The 12,750-nt window shown below is 45.6% G+C and overlaps 1 protein-coding gene across 1 annotated transcript in view; it reads left to right on the forward strand.

The window, feature by feature from the left end:
* The window catches only part of enpp1 (ectonucleotide pyrophosphatase/phosphodiesterase 1), a 63,666-nt gene that overhangs the window by 20,199 nt on the left and 30,717 nt on the right, over positions 1–12,750 (forward strand). Inside the window, exons 4-7 of the mRNA XM_055873127.1 lie at positions 7,862–7,987; positions 9,033–9,096; positions 11,668–11,765; positions 12,047–12,126. Of these exons, the coding sequence (XP_055729102.1) occupies positions 7,862–7,987; positions 9,033–9,096; positions 11,668–11,765; positions 12,047–12,126 (368 nt within the window). The remainder of the gene's footprint in view (positions 1–7,861; positions 7,988–9,032; positions 9,097–11,667; positions 11,766–12,046; positions 12,127–12,750) is intronic.

The following is a 12,750-nucleotide window of genomic DNA, read 5'->3' on the forward strand; positions in this document are numbered from 1 at the left end:
TGAAGGACGTTCAGAGACTTGTCCCGAAGCCAATCCTGCATTGTCTTGGCTGTGTGCTTAGGGTTGCTGTCCTGTTGGAAGGTGAACCTTCGCCCCCAGTCTGAGGTCCTGAGCGCTCTGGAGCAGGTTTTTATCAAGGATCTCTCTCTACTTTGCTCCGTTCATCTTTCTCTCAATCCTGACTAGTCTCCCAGTCCCTACCACTGAAGAACATCCCCACAGCATGATGCTACCACCACCATGCTTCACTGTAGGGATGGTGCCAGGTTTCCTCGATGCGATGCTTGGCATTCAGGCCAAAGAGTTCAATCTTGTTTTCATCAGACCAGAGAATCTTGTTTCTCATGGTCTGAGAGTTCTTTAGGTGCCTTTTGGCAAACTCCAAACGGGCTGTCATGTGCCTTTTACTGAGGAGTGGCTTCCGTCGGCCACTCTATCTTAAAAGCCTGATTGGCGGAGTGCTGCAAGCAGGCCTTCTAGAACGTTCTCCCATCTCCACAGAGGAATTCTGGAGCTCTGTCAGAGTGACCATCGGGTTCTTGGTCACCTCCCTGACCAAGGCCCTTCTCCCCCGATTGCTCAGTTTGGCCGGGCGGCCAGCTCAAGGAAGATTCTTGGTGGTTTCAAACTTTTTCCATTTAAGAATGATGGAGGCCACTGTGTTTTTAGGGACCTTCAATGCTGCAGACATTTTTTGGTACCCTTCCCCAGATGTGTGCCTTGACAATCCTGTCTCAGAGCTCTACGGACAATTCCTTTGACCTCGTGGCTTGATTTGTTTCTCTCACATGCACATTCAACTGTGTGACCTTATATAGACAGGTGTGCCTTTCCAAATCATGTCCAATCAATGCAATTTCCCACAGGTGGACTCCAATCAAGTTGTAGAAACATCTCAAGGATGATCAATTGAAACAGGATGCACCTGAGCTCAATTTCGAGTCTCATAGCAAAAGGTCTGAATACTTATGTAAATAAGTTTTTTTTATTTTTAATACATTTTTTTAAATGTAAAAAAATCTGTTTTCGCTTTGTCATTATAGGGTATTGTGTGTAGATTATAAATGTAATCCATTTTAGAATAAGGCTGTAATGTAACAAAATGTGGAAAAAGTCAAAGGGTCTGAATACTTTCCGAATACACTGTGTGTGTGTACATGTTTGTTTGTGTGCGTGGACTTAAAGATGAATGCTTTCTCCTGTACAGAATAAATTATTAACACTATTATAAAACCCGTTTTTTTAGGTGAACTGGAATGTTCACTGCAGATGGCAGGCATGCTGACTCTGAGATAAGGCAGAGCATGACAGCACCCATGTGGTCAATCATGTGCAAAATCATCCCATATCAAATTTATCTGTCACATACACATGGTTAGCAGGTGTTAATGCAAGTGTAGCGAAATGCTTGTGCTTCTAGTTCCGACCATGCAGTAATATCTAACAAGTAATATAACCTAATTATTTCACAACAACTACCTTATTCACACAAGCGTAAAGGAATGAATACGAATATGTACATAAAAATATACACTGCTCAAAAAAATAAAGGGAACACTTAAACAACACAATGTAACTCCAAGTCAATCACACTTCTGTGAAATCAAACTGTCCACTTAGGAAGCAACAATGATTGACAATAAATTTCACATGCTGTTGTGCAAATGGAATAGACAAAAGGTGGAAATTATAGGCAATTAGCAAGACACTCCCAAAAAAGGAGTGATTCTGCAGGTGGTGACCACAGACCACTTCTCAGTTCCTATGCTTCCTGGGTGATGTTTTGGTCACTTTTGAATGCTGGCGGTGCTCTCACTCTAGTGGTAGCATTAGACGGAGTCTACAACCCACACAAGTGGCTCAGGTAGTGCAGCTCATCCAGGATGGCACATCAATGCGAGCTGTGGCAAAAAGGTTTGCTGTGTCTGTCAGCGTAGTGTCCAGAGCATGGAGGCGCTACCAGGAGACAGGCCAGTACATCAGGAGACGTGGAGGAGGCCGTAGGAGGGCAACAACCCAGCAGCAGGACCGCTACCTCCGCCTTTGTGCAAGGAGGTGCACTGCCAGCGCCCTGCAAAATGACCTCCAGCAGGCCACAAATGTGCATGTGTCTGCTCAAACGGTCAGAAACAGACTCCATGAGGGTGGTATGAGGGCCCGACGTCCACAGGTGGGGGTTGTGCTTACAGCCCAACACCGTGCAGGACGTTTGGCATTTGCCAGAGAACACCAAGATTGGCAAATTCGCCACTGGCGCCCTGTGCTCTTCACAGATGAAAGCAGGTTCACACTGAGCACATGTAACAGACGTGGCAGAGTCTGGAGACGCCGTGGAGAACGTTCTGCTGCCTGCAACATCCTCCAGCATGACCGGTTTGGCGATGGGTCAGTCATGGTGTGGGGTGGCATTTCTTTGTGGGGCCGCACAGCCCTCCATGTGCTCGCCAGAGGTAGCCTGACTGCCATTAGGTACCGAGATGAGATCCTCAGACCCCTTGTGAGACCATATGCTGACACATGCACATTTGTGGCCTGCTGGAGGTCATTTTGCAGGGCTCTGGCTGTGCACCTCCTTGCACAAAGGCGGAGGTAGCGGTCCTGCTGCTGGGTTGTTGCCCTCCTACGGCCTCCTCCACGTCTCCTGATGTACTGGCCTGTCTCCTGGTAGCGCCTCCATGCTCTGGACACTACGCTGACAGACACAGCAAACCTTTTTGCCACAGCTCGCATTGATGTGCCATCCTGGCAATACTAAAGTGCCTATAAGATCATCCAATAGTCAAAGGTATATGAAATACAAATGGTATGGAGAGAAATCTTCCTATAATAACTACAACCTAAAACTTCTTACCTGGGAATATTGAAGGCTTATGTTAAAAGGAACCACCAGCTTTAATATGTTCTCATGTTTTGAGCAAGGAACTTAAACGTTAGCTTTTTTACATGGCACATATTGCACTTTTACTTTCTTCTCCAAAACTTTGTTTTTGCATTATTTTAACCAAATTGAACATATTTAATTATTTATTTGAGGCTAAATTGATTTTATTGATGTTATATATCAAGGTAAAAGAAAAGTGTTCATTCAGTATTGTTGTTAATTGTCATTATTACAAATAAATGTAAGAAAATCAGCCTATTTAATCGGCATCGGCTTTTTTGGGCCTCCAATAATCGGTATCGGTATCAGCGTTGAAAAATCCTATTCGGTCGACCTTTAACCTGTACTGCACATTTGTGGCCTGCTGGAGGTCATTTTGCAGGGCGCTGGCAGTGCACCTCCTTGCACAAAGGCGGAGGTAGCGGTCCTGCTGCTGGGTTGTTGCCCTCCTACGGCCTCCTCCACGTCTCCTGATGTACTGGCCTGTCTCCTGGTAGCGCCTGCATGCTCTGGACACTACGCTGACAGACACAGCAAACCTTTTTGCCCCAGTTCGCATTGATGTGCCATCCTGGATGAACTGCACTACCTGAGCCACTTGTGTGGGTTGTAGACTCCGTCTCATGCTACCACTAGAGTGAGAGCACCGCCAGCATTCAAAAGTGACCACAACATCAGCCAGGAAGCATAGGAACTGAGAAGTGGTCTGTGGTCACCACCTGCAGAATCACTCCTGTTTTGGGGGGTGTCTTGCTAATTGCCTATAATTTCCACCTTTTGTCTATTCCATTTGCACAACAGCATGTGAAATTTATTGTCAATCAGTGTTGCTTCCTAAGTTGAAAGTTTGATTTCACAGAAGTGTGATTGACTTGGAGTTACATTGTGTTATTTAAGTGTTCCCTTTATTTTTTTGAGCAGTGTAGATAGGGGGCTGCTCCCTCTGCTGTTTACTGAAGTCCACGATCATCTCCTTTGTTTTGTTGACATTGAGTGTGAGGTTATTTTCCTGACACCACACTCCGAGGGCCCTCGCTTCCTCCCTGTAGGCCGTCTAGTCGTTGTTGGTAATCAAGCCTACCACTGTAGTGTCGTCTGCAAACTTGATGATTGAGTTGAAGGCGTGCATGGCCACGCGGTCATGGGTGAACAGGGAGTACAGGAGAGGGCTCAGAACGCACCCTTGTGGGGACCAATGTTGAGGATCAGTGGGGTGGAGATGTTGTTACCTACCCTCACCACCTGGGGCGGCCCGTCAGGAAGTCCAGTACCCAGTTGCACAGGGCGGGGTCGAGACCCAGGGTCTCGAGCTTGATGACGAGTTTGGAGGGTACTATGGTGTTAAATGCTGACCTGTAATCAATGAACAGCATTCTTACATAGGTATTCCTCTTGTCCAGATGGGTTAGGGCAGTGTGATGGTGATTGCATTGTCTGTGGACCTATTGGGACGGTAAGCAAATTGTAGTGGGTCTATGGTGTCAGGTAGGGTGGAGGTGATATGGTCCTTGACTAGTCTCTCAAAGCACTTCATGATGACGGAAGTGAGTGCTACAGGGCGGTAGTCATTTAGCTCAGTTACCTTAGCTTTTTGGGGAACAGGAACAATGGTGGCCATCTTGAAGCATGTGGTTGACAGCAGACTTGGATAAGGATTGATTGAATATGTCCGTAAACACACCAGCCAGCTGGTCTGCGCATGCTCTGAGGATGCGGCCGGGGATGCCGTCTGGGCCTGCAGCCTTGCGAGGGTTAACACATTTAAATGTTTTACTCACGTTGGCTACAGTGAAGGAGAGCCCGCAGGTTTTGGTAGCGGGCCGTGGCACTGTATTGTCCTCAAAGCGAGTCTGTCTGAAACCCACAGTGCCAAGTCTTCCCTTTTAGGGTCCTTTCTGGTGTAACAGTACTGCTTCCAGCACTCTCCTCACCTCGAACCAGGGACACTCTGAACAAGTCAACAACTGCCTCCCACGATGCATCGTTACCTATCACTCCACAAAAGTTGCAGCCCTTGCAGAGCATTGGTAACAACTTCATCGATGTCTCAGAGCTAGTGACGTCAACACTAACTAGCTAGCCATTTCACACCGGTTACACTGGTCACTGTGGCCAGCGGTCCCCTAGCTTCCATGTGGTATTCTTGGCAGTGTGGTTTCCCCACACGTGGTTTTATATTTTACATTACATTTTAGTCATTCAGCAGATGCTCTTATCCAGAGTGACTTACAGTAGTGAGCGCATACATTTTACGTACTTGTCCTCTGTGGGAATCGAACCCACAACCCTGGCGTTGCAAATGACATGCTCTACCAATTGAGCCACACAGGAACATGGCTCTTAGTTTAATATCTTTGCACCAAAGAAAACAAGTGATACAAAACAAATGGTGTGTGGGTTGGCTGCCCAAGGGCTTATATGAAAGCCACACCACCAACAAAGATATACAATAGCCAGTTTGCGTAGGATGCATGCTAGCAAAGCCACTACACAACACAACGCTAAACAATACATTAATTGCACTATACCACTGCTACACCTGTCTGGCAGTTACTGTCTTTAAAAAAAAAACATAGCTGATATGGCTGACTTGCTTAAACTAATGTGGTTGCTACTGACAATTGAGATGTACAAACTATGGCATAACACCGAACCCAAACCGGCTGTGCTCGTGCACTACCGTGCATAAATTTATTTTGTCCCCCTACACCAAACGCGATCACAACACGCAGGTTAAAATATCAAAACAAACTCTGAACAAATCACGTTAATTTGGGGACAGGTCGACAAGCATTAAACATGTATGGCAATTTAGCTAGTTAGCTTGCTCTTGCTAGCTAATTTGTCCTATTTAGCTAGCTTGCTGTTGCTAGCTAATTTGTCCTGGGATATAAACATTGAGTTGTTTTACCTGCCACAAGGTCCTCTACTCCGACAATTAATCCACACACAAAACGGCCAACCGAATCGTTTTTAGTCATCTCTCCTCCTTCCAGGCTTTTTCATGATTTAACTTAAATGGCGATTGGCATCTAGACTTCCATAGTTTTACCACGACAACCGGCAACAGTTCGTCTTTCAATCACCCACGTGGGTATAACCAATGAGGGGATGGCACGTGGGTACCTGCTTCTATAAACCAATGAGGAGATGGGAGAGGCAGGACTTTCAGCGCGGTCTGCGTCAGAAATAGAAAGGAGTTCTATTTTAGCCCTTGGCATCGCAGACGCTCGCGAGCAGTGTGGGTGTAATAATTGAATAACATGGATTTCTACATTTATTTTGCGACGCTCGCGCAAGCGACGTGTCCGGTCTGGTCAGCATGTAAGGGGACGACAAGCGGATAAGAGGCAATCTGTAATTTTGATTAAGACATTGAGTGAGCTGGGACAGACGTAGTCAATATAACTATTTGTACAGCACTTTTGAAATGTACAGTGACAGAATTCTGTCGGTGTACATTAGTGTTCTCCCTGTACACCAAGTCAGAACCGTAGGATAAATAAAGTGGGCATATAAGCAGACAATGAAAGCTCTTAAAATATTTTATGATTACATTTCTCTAAAACAGGTAATAGGCTACGTGTGCACCACCAAGTCAGAACAGTAGCCAAAATGGGCTACTAACAGCTTACTATACAACATACACTTAGTATTACTTTCTTAGCTACAGTATACATTTCTTAGCTACAGTATGCATATCTCCCAGGCATATTACATCATTTATGCAGCAGCATACAATACATGTTTGGACTCACCTTGTTGTGCTGTGCTCACTTGAACAGGAAGGTGGCGCGACAGTCCTTCGTGGGCAAATTGTGTCATCAAAGTGTGGCTCTAGAAAGAGGCCAGAGTTCACGATTTTTACAATTTGTTGGATCAGTTCAAAGCGTATTTTCTCAGTCGTAGCTCATTTTTACAATGCTTGCAGTTAGCCACTGATTCCTTCCAAACCACTCATTGTTGAATTTGTGATTTCCAACTTGTAATGTTTATGTCCAATGGCCGATGAGCCGATACGTTTTATCTATAATTTCTCTTCATTATTTCTCTTCATATGACAAGGATTTGCCAGTAGATTGTCGACTTGATTCATGATGATGACCGCTAGCTAAGATTTTGAAAGTATGATGTTGACATGGTCAGTCCAATCAAAGCTACTGTAGTGATTTCACGTCATTTTATCTGTGGCCAATAATCTTGAGCCTTCTTGGATGGGCACTTCTAATGTATCTCTATGGAAGCACCCAAGGGGACAGAATTTTAGAGCTCTACCTTTAGACTTGGTGGTGACGTAGTGTCCCCATGAGTGACAGAACACTGAGTCAATCATGGCATAACGCTCCGTATTTTCTGCTGGCTTGCCACACCACCACAGAAAGCACTGAGCTAGGCCGAAACGCCTGCATTTCGGAGCTGCCTTTCTCAAGAAAACAAAAAAGACACCATGTTTGTATACTGCTTTATTAACTCAATGATATATATATATATTTGTTTGTAAACTGATATGTGACACGTATTAATACAAGAATAACATGCAAAACACAAGCCTGTGTGTTGCTAATAATATGGGTTCAAAACAGGTAGTGCTCTGTCTCTGTCTGTTCTAATGGGTAAAACTCACTTGCTTTACTGTAGTGCTTTGTGAGAAGCAGACAGTGGTAGGAGAGATGACAGATTCCTCAACTGCTGCTCTCTGAGTTTGTCCTTAAGTTGCTCTCCTACAAACAAACTCACACACATGTACTCCCTCTCTTCCGCTCGCTTCCTCTCTTTATTCCTCTTCCTCTCTTTCCTCCTCTCTATTCCTCTTCCTCTCTTTCCTCCTCTCTCTCTCGCGCTCTCCCCTCTGTCCTTCTCTCACACTCACATTCTCCCTCTTTTTCTGTCATAAAATCTGTTTCTCTCTCTCCCCCATACTTAAATATTTTCCTGTCATAAACTCTTTTTCTCACTGACTTTCGCTCTCTCTCCTCTCAGGTCAGCGCTGGACCTGTTCCATATTCCGCTGTGGTGAGGAGAGGTTGGCCAATGGCCTGTGCTCCTGCTCAGATGACTGTGTGAACTCAGGGGACTGCTGTGCAAATTACTACAGCTCCTGCAAAGGTAAAACCATAGACTAAACTGACCCTGCATGGATTGCAGTCCCAAACAACATCTGTGTTAGCAACCTACCTTGGTCAAATACATTTATCATATAGATTCAAATATTTTAGATATGCTTGTTTTAAGGCTATATCAAGTGCACCTCAAATACTTTCAAGTATTTTGCCCAGGTATGTTACATAAAGGCCTATACTCAGACAGTTTACAGTTGGTTGTTGACAGTTAGAGTGGCTGGTTGACAGTAAAGTTGTTTACAGTTGGTTGGTAGAATTGTTTTCCAAATGAAAGTAAGGCTCACCAGATATTAGGACATTGTGTCAAGGGATTTTAGGATTTAACACATTTGCAGCTGAATATAAACTGAATTCCACCTCTGATTGTAAAAATCATCCTCTCCCTATAGTTCCAATGCACTCAGTCCCATAGATAGACTTGTGCGTGTTGATTTCTGATTGATGTTGGTCTCTCTCTTTTCTAGCTCTTCCAGTGTGGTGGAATGAATACCCCAACATAAGGCCCTCTCAATCTTTCACTATCCCTGACCATATTATAAATGCTTAGACCAGTGTTTCTCAACCTTATTTGTACCAGGGACCAGCAAGCTAGGGCCTTCCTATTTGGACACCCACTTACACTAGCACTTCTAGAACTGAATAAATGGTTGCCAGAGAATTGACCATCTGAGGTGCCGGTCCAGGAACTAGAGGTTGAGAAACACTGGCTTAGACTATACAGAATCTCACATCTACATTTTAGAGCTGTTTTAGAGTCATCCAGTTGGCTTCATACTTATCACTCTTAACTACCCTAATAAAGCTTTAACTCATGGTCATTTTAGCTAGTATTCACCATTACTTGGCTTGCTTTAGCCTAAGCGATCCAAGCACACTGTTCACTCATACATTTTTTTAAATATTAGATGTATTAGATTAGGTGTAAGTGTAATGTGATTTTAGTCTAGTAGATAGATGTCCTGTCGATGTGTTTGGTAGGTCGCCACAAATTAGTGACGATAGTATGGTTGATTTATAATAATATTTTTCAGTGGGAGTGAAGTCTTGGATAGAAGAGGAGTGTGAGGACATTCAAACACCACAATGTCCTGCCGGGTAAGTAATTTTCCACAATTACAGTACTTTCTCTGTGAGAAACACTTTCATACACCACAGTCTGAAGATAGTATCTACTGTTGAATTTGGAGGTCCCACTGTGCTATAAGGGACAGCACAGTCCTTGATTTAAACAGCTTGATAGTGTATACACACAGTGTTGTTACTTAGTCACACTACAATCTGTGCGTACTACAGACAAAAACAGAGCACATTATGACGCAAATGCATTGTGTACAAGTTGAGGCCATTTGCTCTACTTGTGAGACTAAAACAGGATTAACCCAGATACGTTATTCCTGGCTTTCATGATGGAGAAGTTGGAGTGAAGATGTTCAGTGTCTATATGGAAACTTAGCTAATGGGGCTGTGTATTGTGTGTGGCATGTTGTGCGATAAGGGTGGGACCACAGACTTGTTAGACTATGGAAACGTAAACAGCTGGATGTCTTGAAGACATTTTTAGTCTGAAAGACCTTCCCAAAGGGCTTTGAACTAATTAACGTTGTTTTTCTTTTGAATGTTTTTTCTTCTTCTTAATGACTGACGTCACTCATTCTTGTGTTTTCTCTTTTGGGGAAGGGAGGGATTTCTATTGCCTATAACTTCAAATAAGGGTTTATTTTATGAGTTGTTAGCCTTTACAGGAAAACACAGAAATCTCCTCTGGTACGGCCCTCTCTGTCATGATGAATAGATAAGTTTAAAACGCCTATTACTGAACCACAGAGAGCCTTAAATAACTTTAACATAACAGCACTTACCTCTGTTATCCCTCATGTTGGAGAAAAGAGAGGGAGAGCAGAGCGGAAGAAGGAGTGAAAGGAAGGAGAGAGAAAAAAGAAACCGTTGTGTGCAACTGAAATATGGCTTTACCCTGCGTTGCATTTCAGTTGAAAAGGGGAAGGGGAAAGTTTTTAAATTCTCAGGGAAATGTGAACATTTTTAAGCCACAGGCCTTAGATACATCTGACTCATCTTGGATGCAGCCATCCAGCCCCAGACCTCTTCCTGCTCTTCCCCTCCTCTCTCTGTGTGTCTGTGTGGGCTGAATCCATCCTGCTCTTCCCCTCCTCTCTCTGTGTGTCTGTGTGGGCTGAATCCATCCTGCTCTTCCCCTCCTCTCTCTGTGTGTCTGTGTGGGCTGAATCCATCCTGCCCTTCCCCTCCTCTCTCTGTGTGTCTGTGTGGGCTGAATCCATCCTGCTCTTCCCCTCCTCTCTCTGTGTGTCTGTGTGGGCTGAATCCATCCTGCTCTTCCCCTCCTCTCTCTGTGTGTCTGTGTGGGCTGAATCCATCCTGCCCTTCCCCTCCTCTCTCTGTGTGTCTGTGTGGGCTGAATCCATCCTGCTCTTCCCCTCCTCTCTCTGTGTGTCTGTGTGGGCTGAATCCATCCTGCCCTTCCCCTCCTCTCTCTGTGTGGGCTGAATCCATCCTGCTCTTCCCCTCCTCTCTCTGTGTGTCTGTGTGGGCTGAATCCATCCTGCCCCCTCCTCTCTCTGTGTGTCTGTGTGGGCTGAATCCATCCTGCTCTTCCCCTCCTCTCTCTGTGTGTCTGTGTGGGCTGAATCCATCCTGCCCCCTCTTCTCTCTGTGTCTGTGTGGGCTGAATCCATCCTGCTCTTCCCCTCCTCTCTCTGTGTGTCTGTGTGGGCTGAATCCATCCTGCCCCCTCCTCTCTCTGTGTCTGTGTGGGCTGAATCCATCCTGCCCCTCTCTCTGTGTGGGCTGAATCCATCCTGCTCTTCCCCTCCTCTCTCTGTGTGGGCTGAATCCATCCTGCTCTTCCCCTCCTCTCTCTGTGTGTCTGTGTGGGCTGAATCCATCCTGCCCCCTCCTCTCTGTGTGTCTGTGTGGGCTGAATCCATCCTGCCCCCTCTCTCTGTGTGGGCTGAATCCATCCTGCTCTTCCCCTCCTCTCTCTGTGTGGGCTGAATCCATCCTGCTCTTCCCCTCCTCTCTCTGTGTGTCTGTGTGGGCTGAATCCATCCTGCCCCCTCCTCTCTCTGTGTGTGTGTGTGTGGGCTGAATCCATCCTGCTCTTCCCCTCCTCTCTCTGTGTGTCTGTGTGGGCTGAATCCATCCTGCCCCCTTCTCTCTGTGTGTGTGTGTGGGCTGAATCCATCCTGCTCTTCCCCTCCTCTCTCTGTGTGTCTGTGTGGGCTGAATCCATCCTGCCCCCTTCTCTCTGTGTGTGTGTGTGGGCTGAATCCATCCTGCTCTTCCCCTCCTCTCTCTGTGTGTCTGTGTGGGCTGAATCCATCCTGCCCCCTTCTCTCTGTGTGTGTGTGTGGGCTGAATCCATCCTGCTCTCCCCCTCCTCTCTCTGTGTGTGTGTGGGCTGAATCCATCCTGCCTATCCTTCTCATCTAGTCAGTTCATGTCAGTTCCCCACAGTCAAAGGGCTGCTTTGTGTTCCTCCACATAAACCCACAGCACAACTACTGTAACGGTGGAACTGTACCATCCACACTGTGCCAGACTCAGACAGTTTTAGATTCATGCTTTCCAGGAAAAAATGTATGTTCCATTTTAACCTCAATAGGGCTCATTCTCTGTTTGTATCCCCAGTTTTTCCAAACCCCCTCTGATCCTGGTGTCTATGGATGGCTTCCGGGCAGGTTATTTAAAGGCCTATGGCAGTCTTCTTCCAGTCATCAGCAAATTACGTAAGCACACCATTGTTTTCTGGTGCGTAGGGCAACATTTGGCATGAAACGTTGTAAAGAAGTTATCTGGTTGAAATTTGGTTTCTGGTTGAAACGACGTCAGATTACAATCAAGTTAGGACGTCGTGGGGGAAATTATCCTGTTTCAGGAAACTATTGTTTATTTGGCCACTTATTTCCGCGCCATCAGTCTGACCTCTTTTTAAAACCATTATCCACATGGTGAAATGATCCATTTACTTTGGCAGCTTTTAACTATTTTTTGTCTCCATCTATTTCAGGCAACTGTGGCACTTCTACCTCGTACATGAGACCTGTCTACCCTACCAAGACCTTCCCCAACCACTACACCATTGTGACTGTAAGTGTGATGCTCGTCTTAGTTGATCTAATATGGAACCAGTCAGGCGTCGGTTACTCTGCAGAATTGTATACACAACTGGCCTATTTGTTTATTTGAAAATGGAATTCACTTAAAAGAAAGATGACTCTTTAAATCACCTTATCCATCAAATTGTCACTTACGACTAATGATAACAAAGGACCTCCTGTTGTGGCTGGATGGCTAGGACATGCTGCATCTCAGGAGAAACTGTGTTGGAGGTTTGCAACCGTGGGCGGTGATTTCAGATCTACTGGACTATCCCACACCTTCCATTTAACCTCCAGACTTCTTTCAACACAGTGGGGTAACCGGTGGCTCCAGTGGGTTAACCGGTGGCTCCAGTGGGTTAACCGGTGGCTCCAGTGGGTTAACCGGTGGCTCCAGTGGGTTAACCGGTGGCTCCAGTGGGTTAACCAGTGGCTCTCTGTGATGAAGTGGTTTAGATGTAAAGTTACAGATGATATGTCCACTTACTTAGCCCTGCAGCTGTCAAAGCACTGGTGTGTGTTACTCACAGGGCCTCACTAGTGTGTGTTACTCTCACAGGGCCTCACTAGTGTGTGTTACTCTCACAGGGTCTCACTGGTGTGTGTTACTCTC

Source organism: Salvelinus fontinalis, chromosome 20 (genome assembly GCF_029448725.1).
Source record: "Salvelinus fontinalis isolate EN_2023a chromosome 20, ASM2944872v1, whole genome shotgun sequence".
Taxonomy (NCBI): domain Eukaryota; kingdom Metazoa; phylum Chordata; class Actinopteri; order Salmoniformes; family Salmonidae; genus Salvelinus; species Salvelinus fontinalis.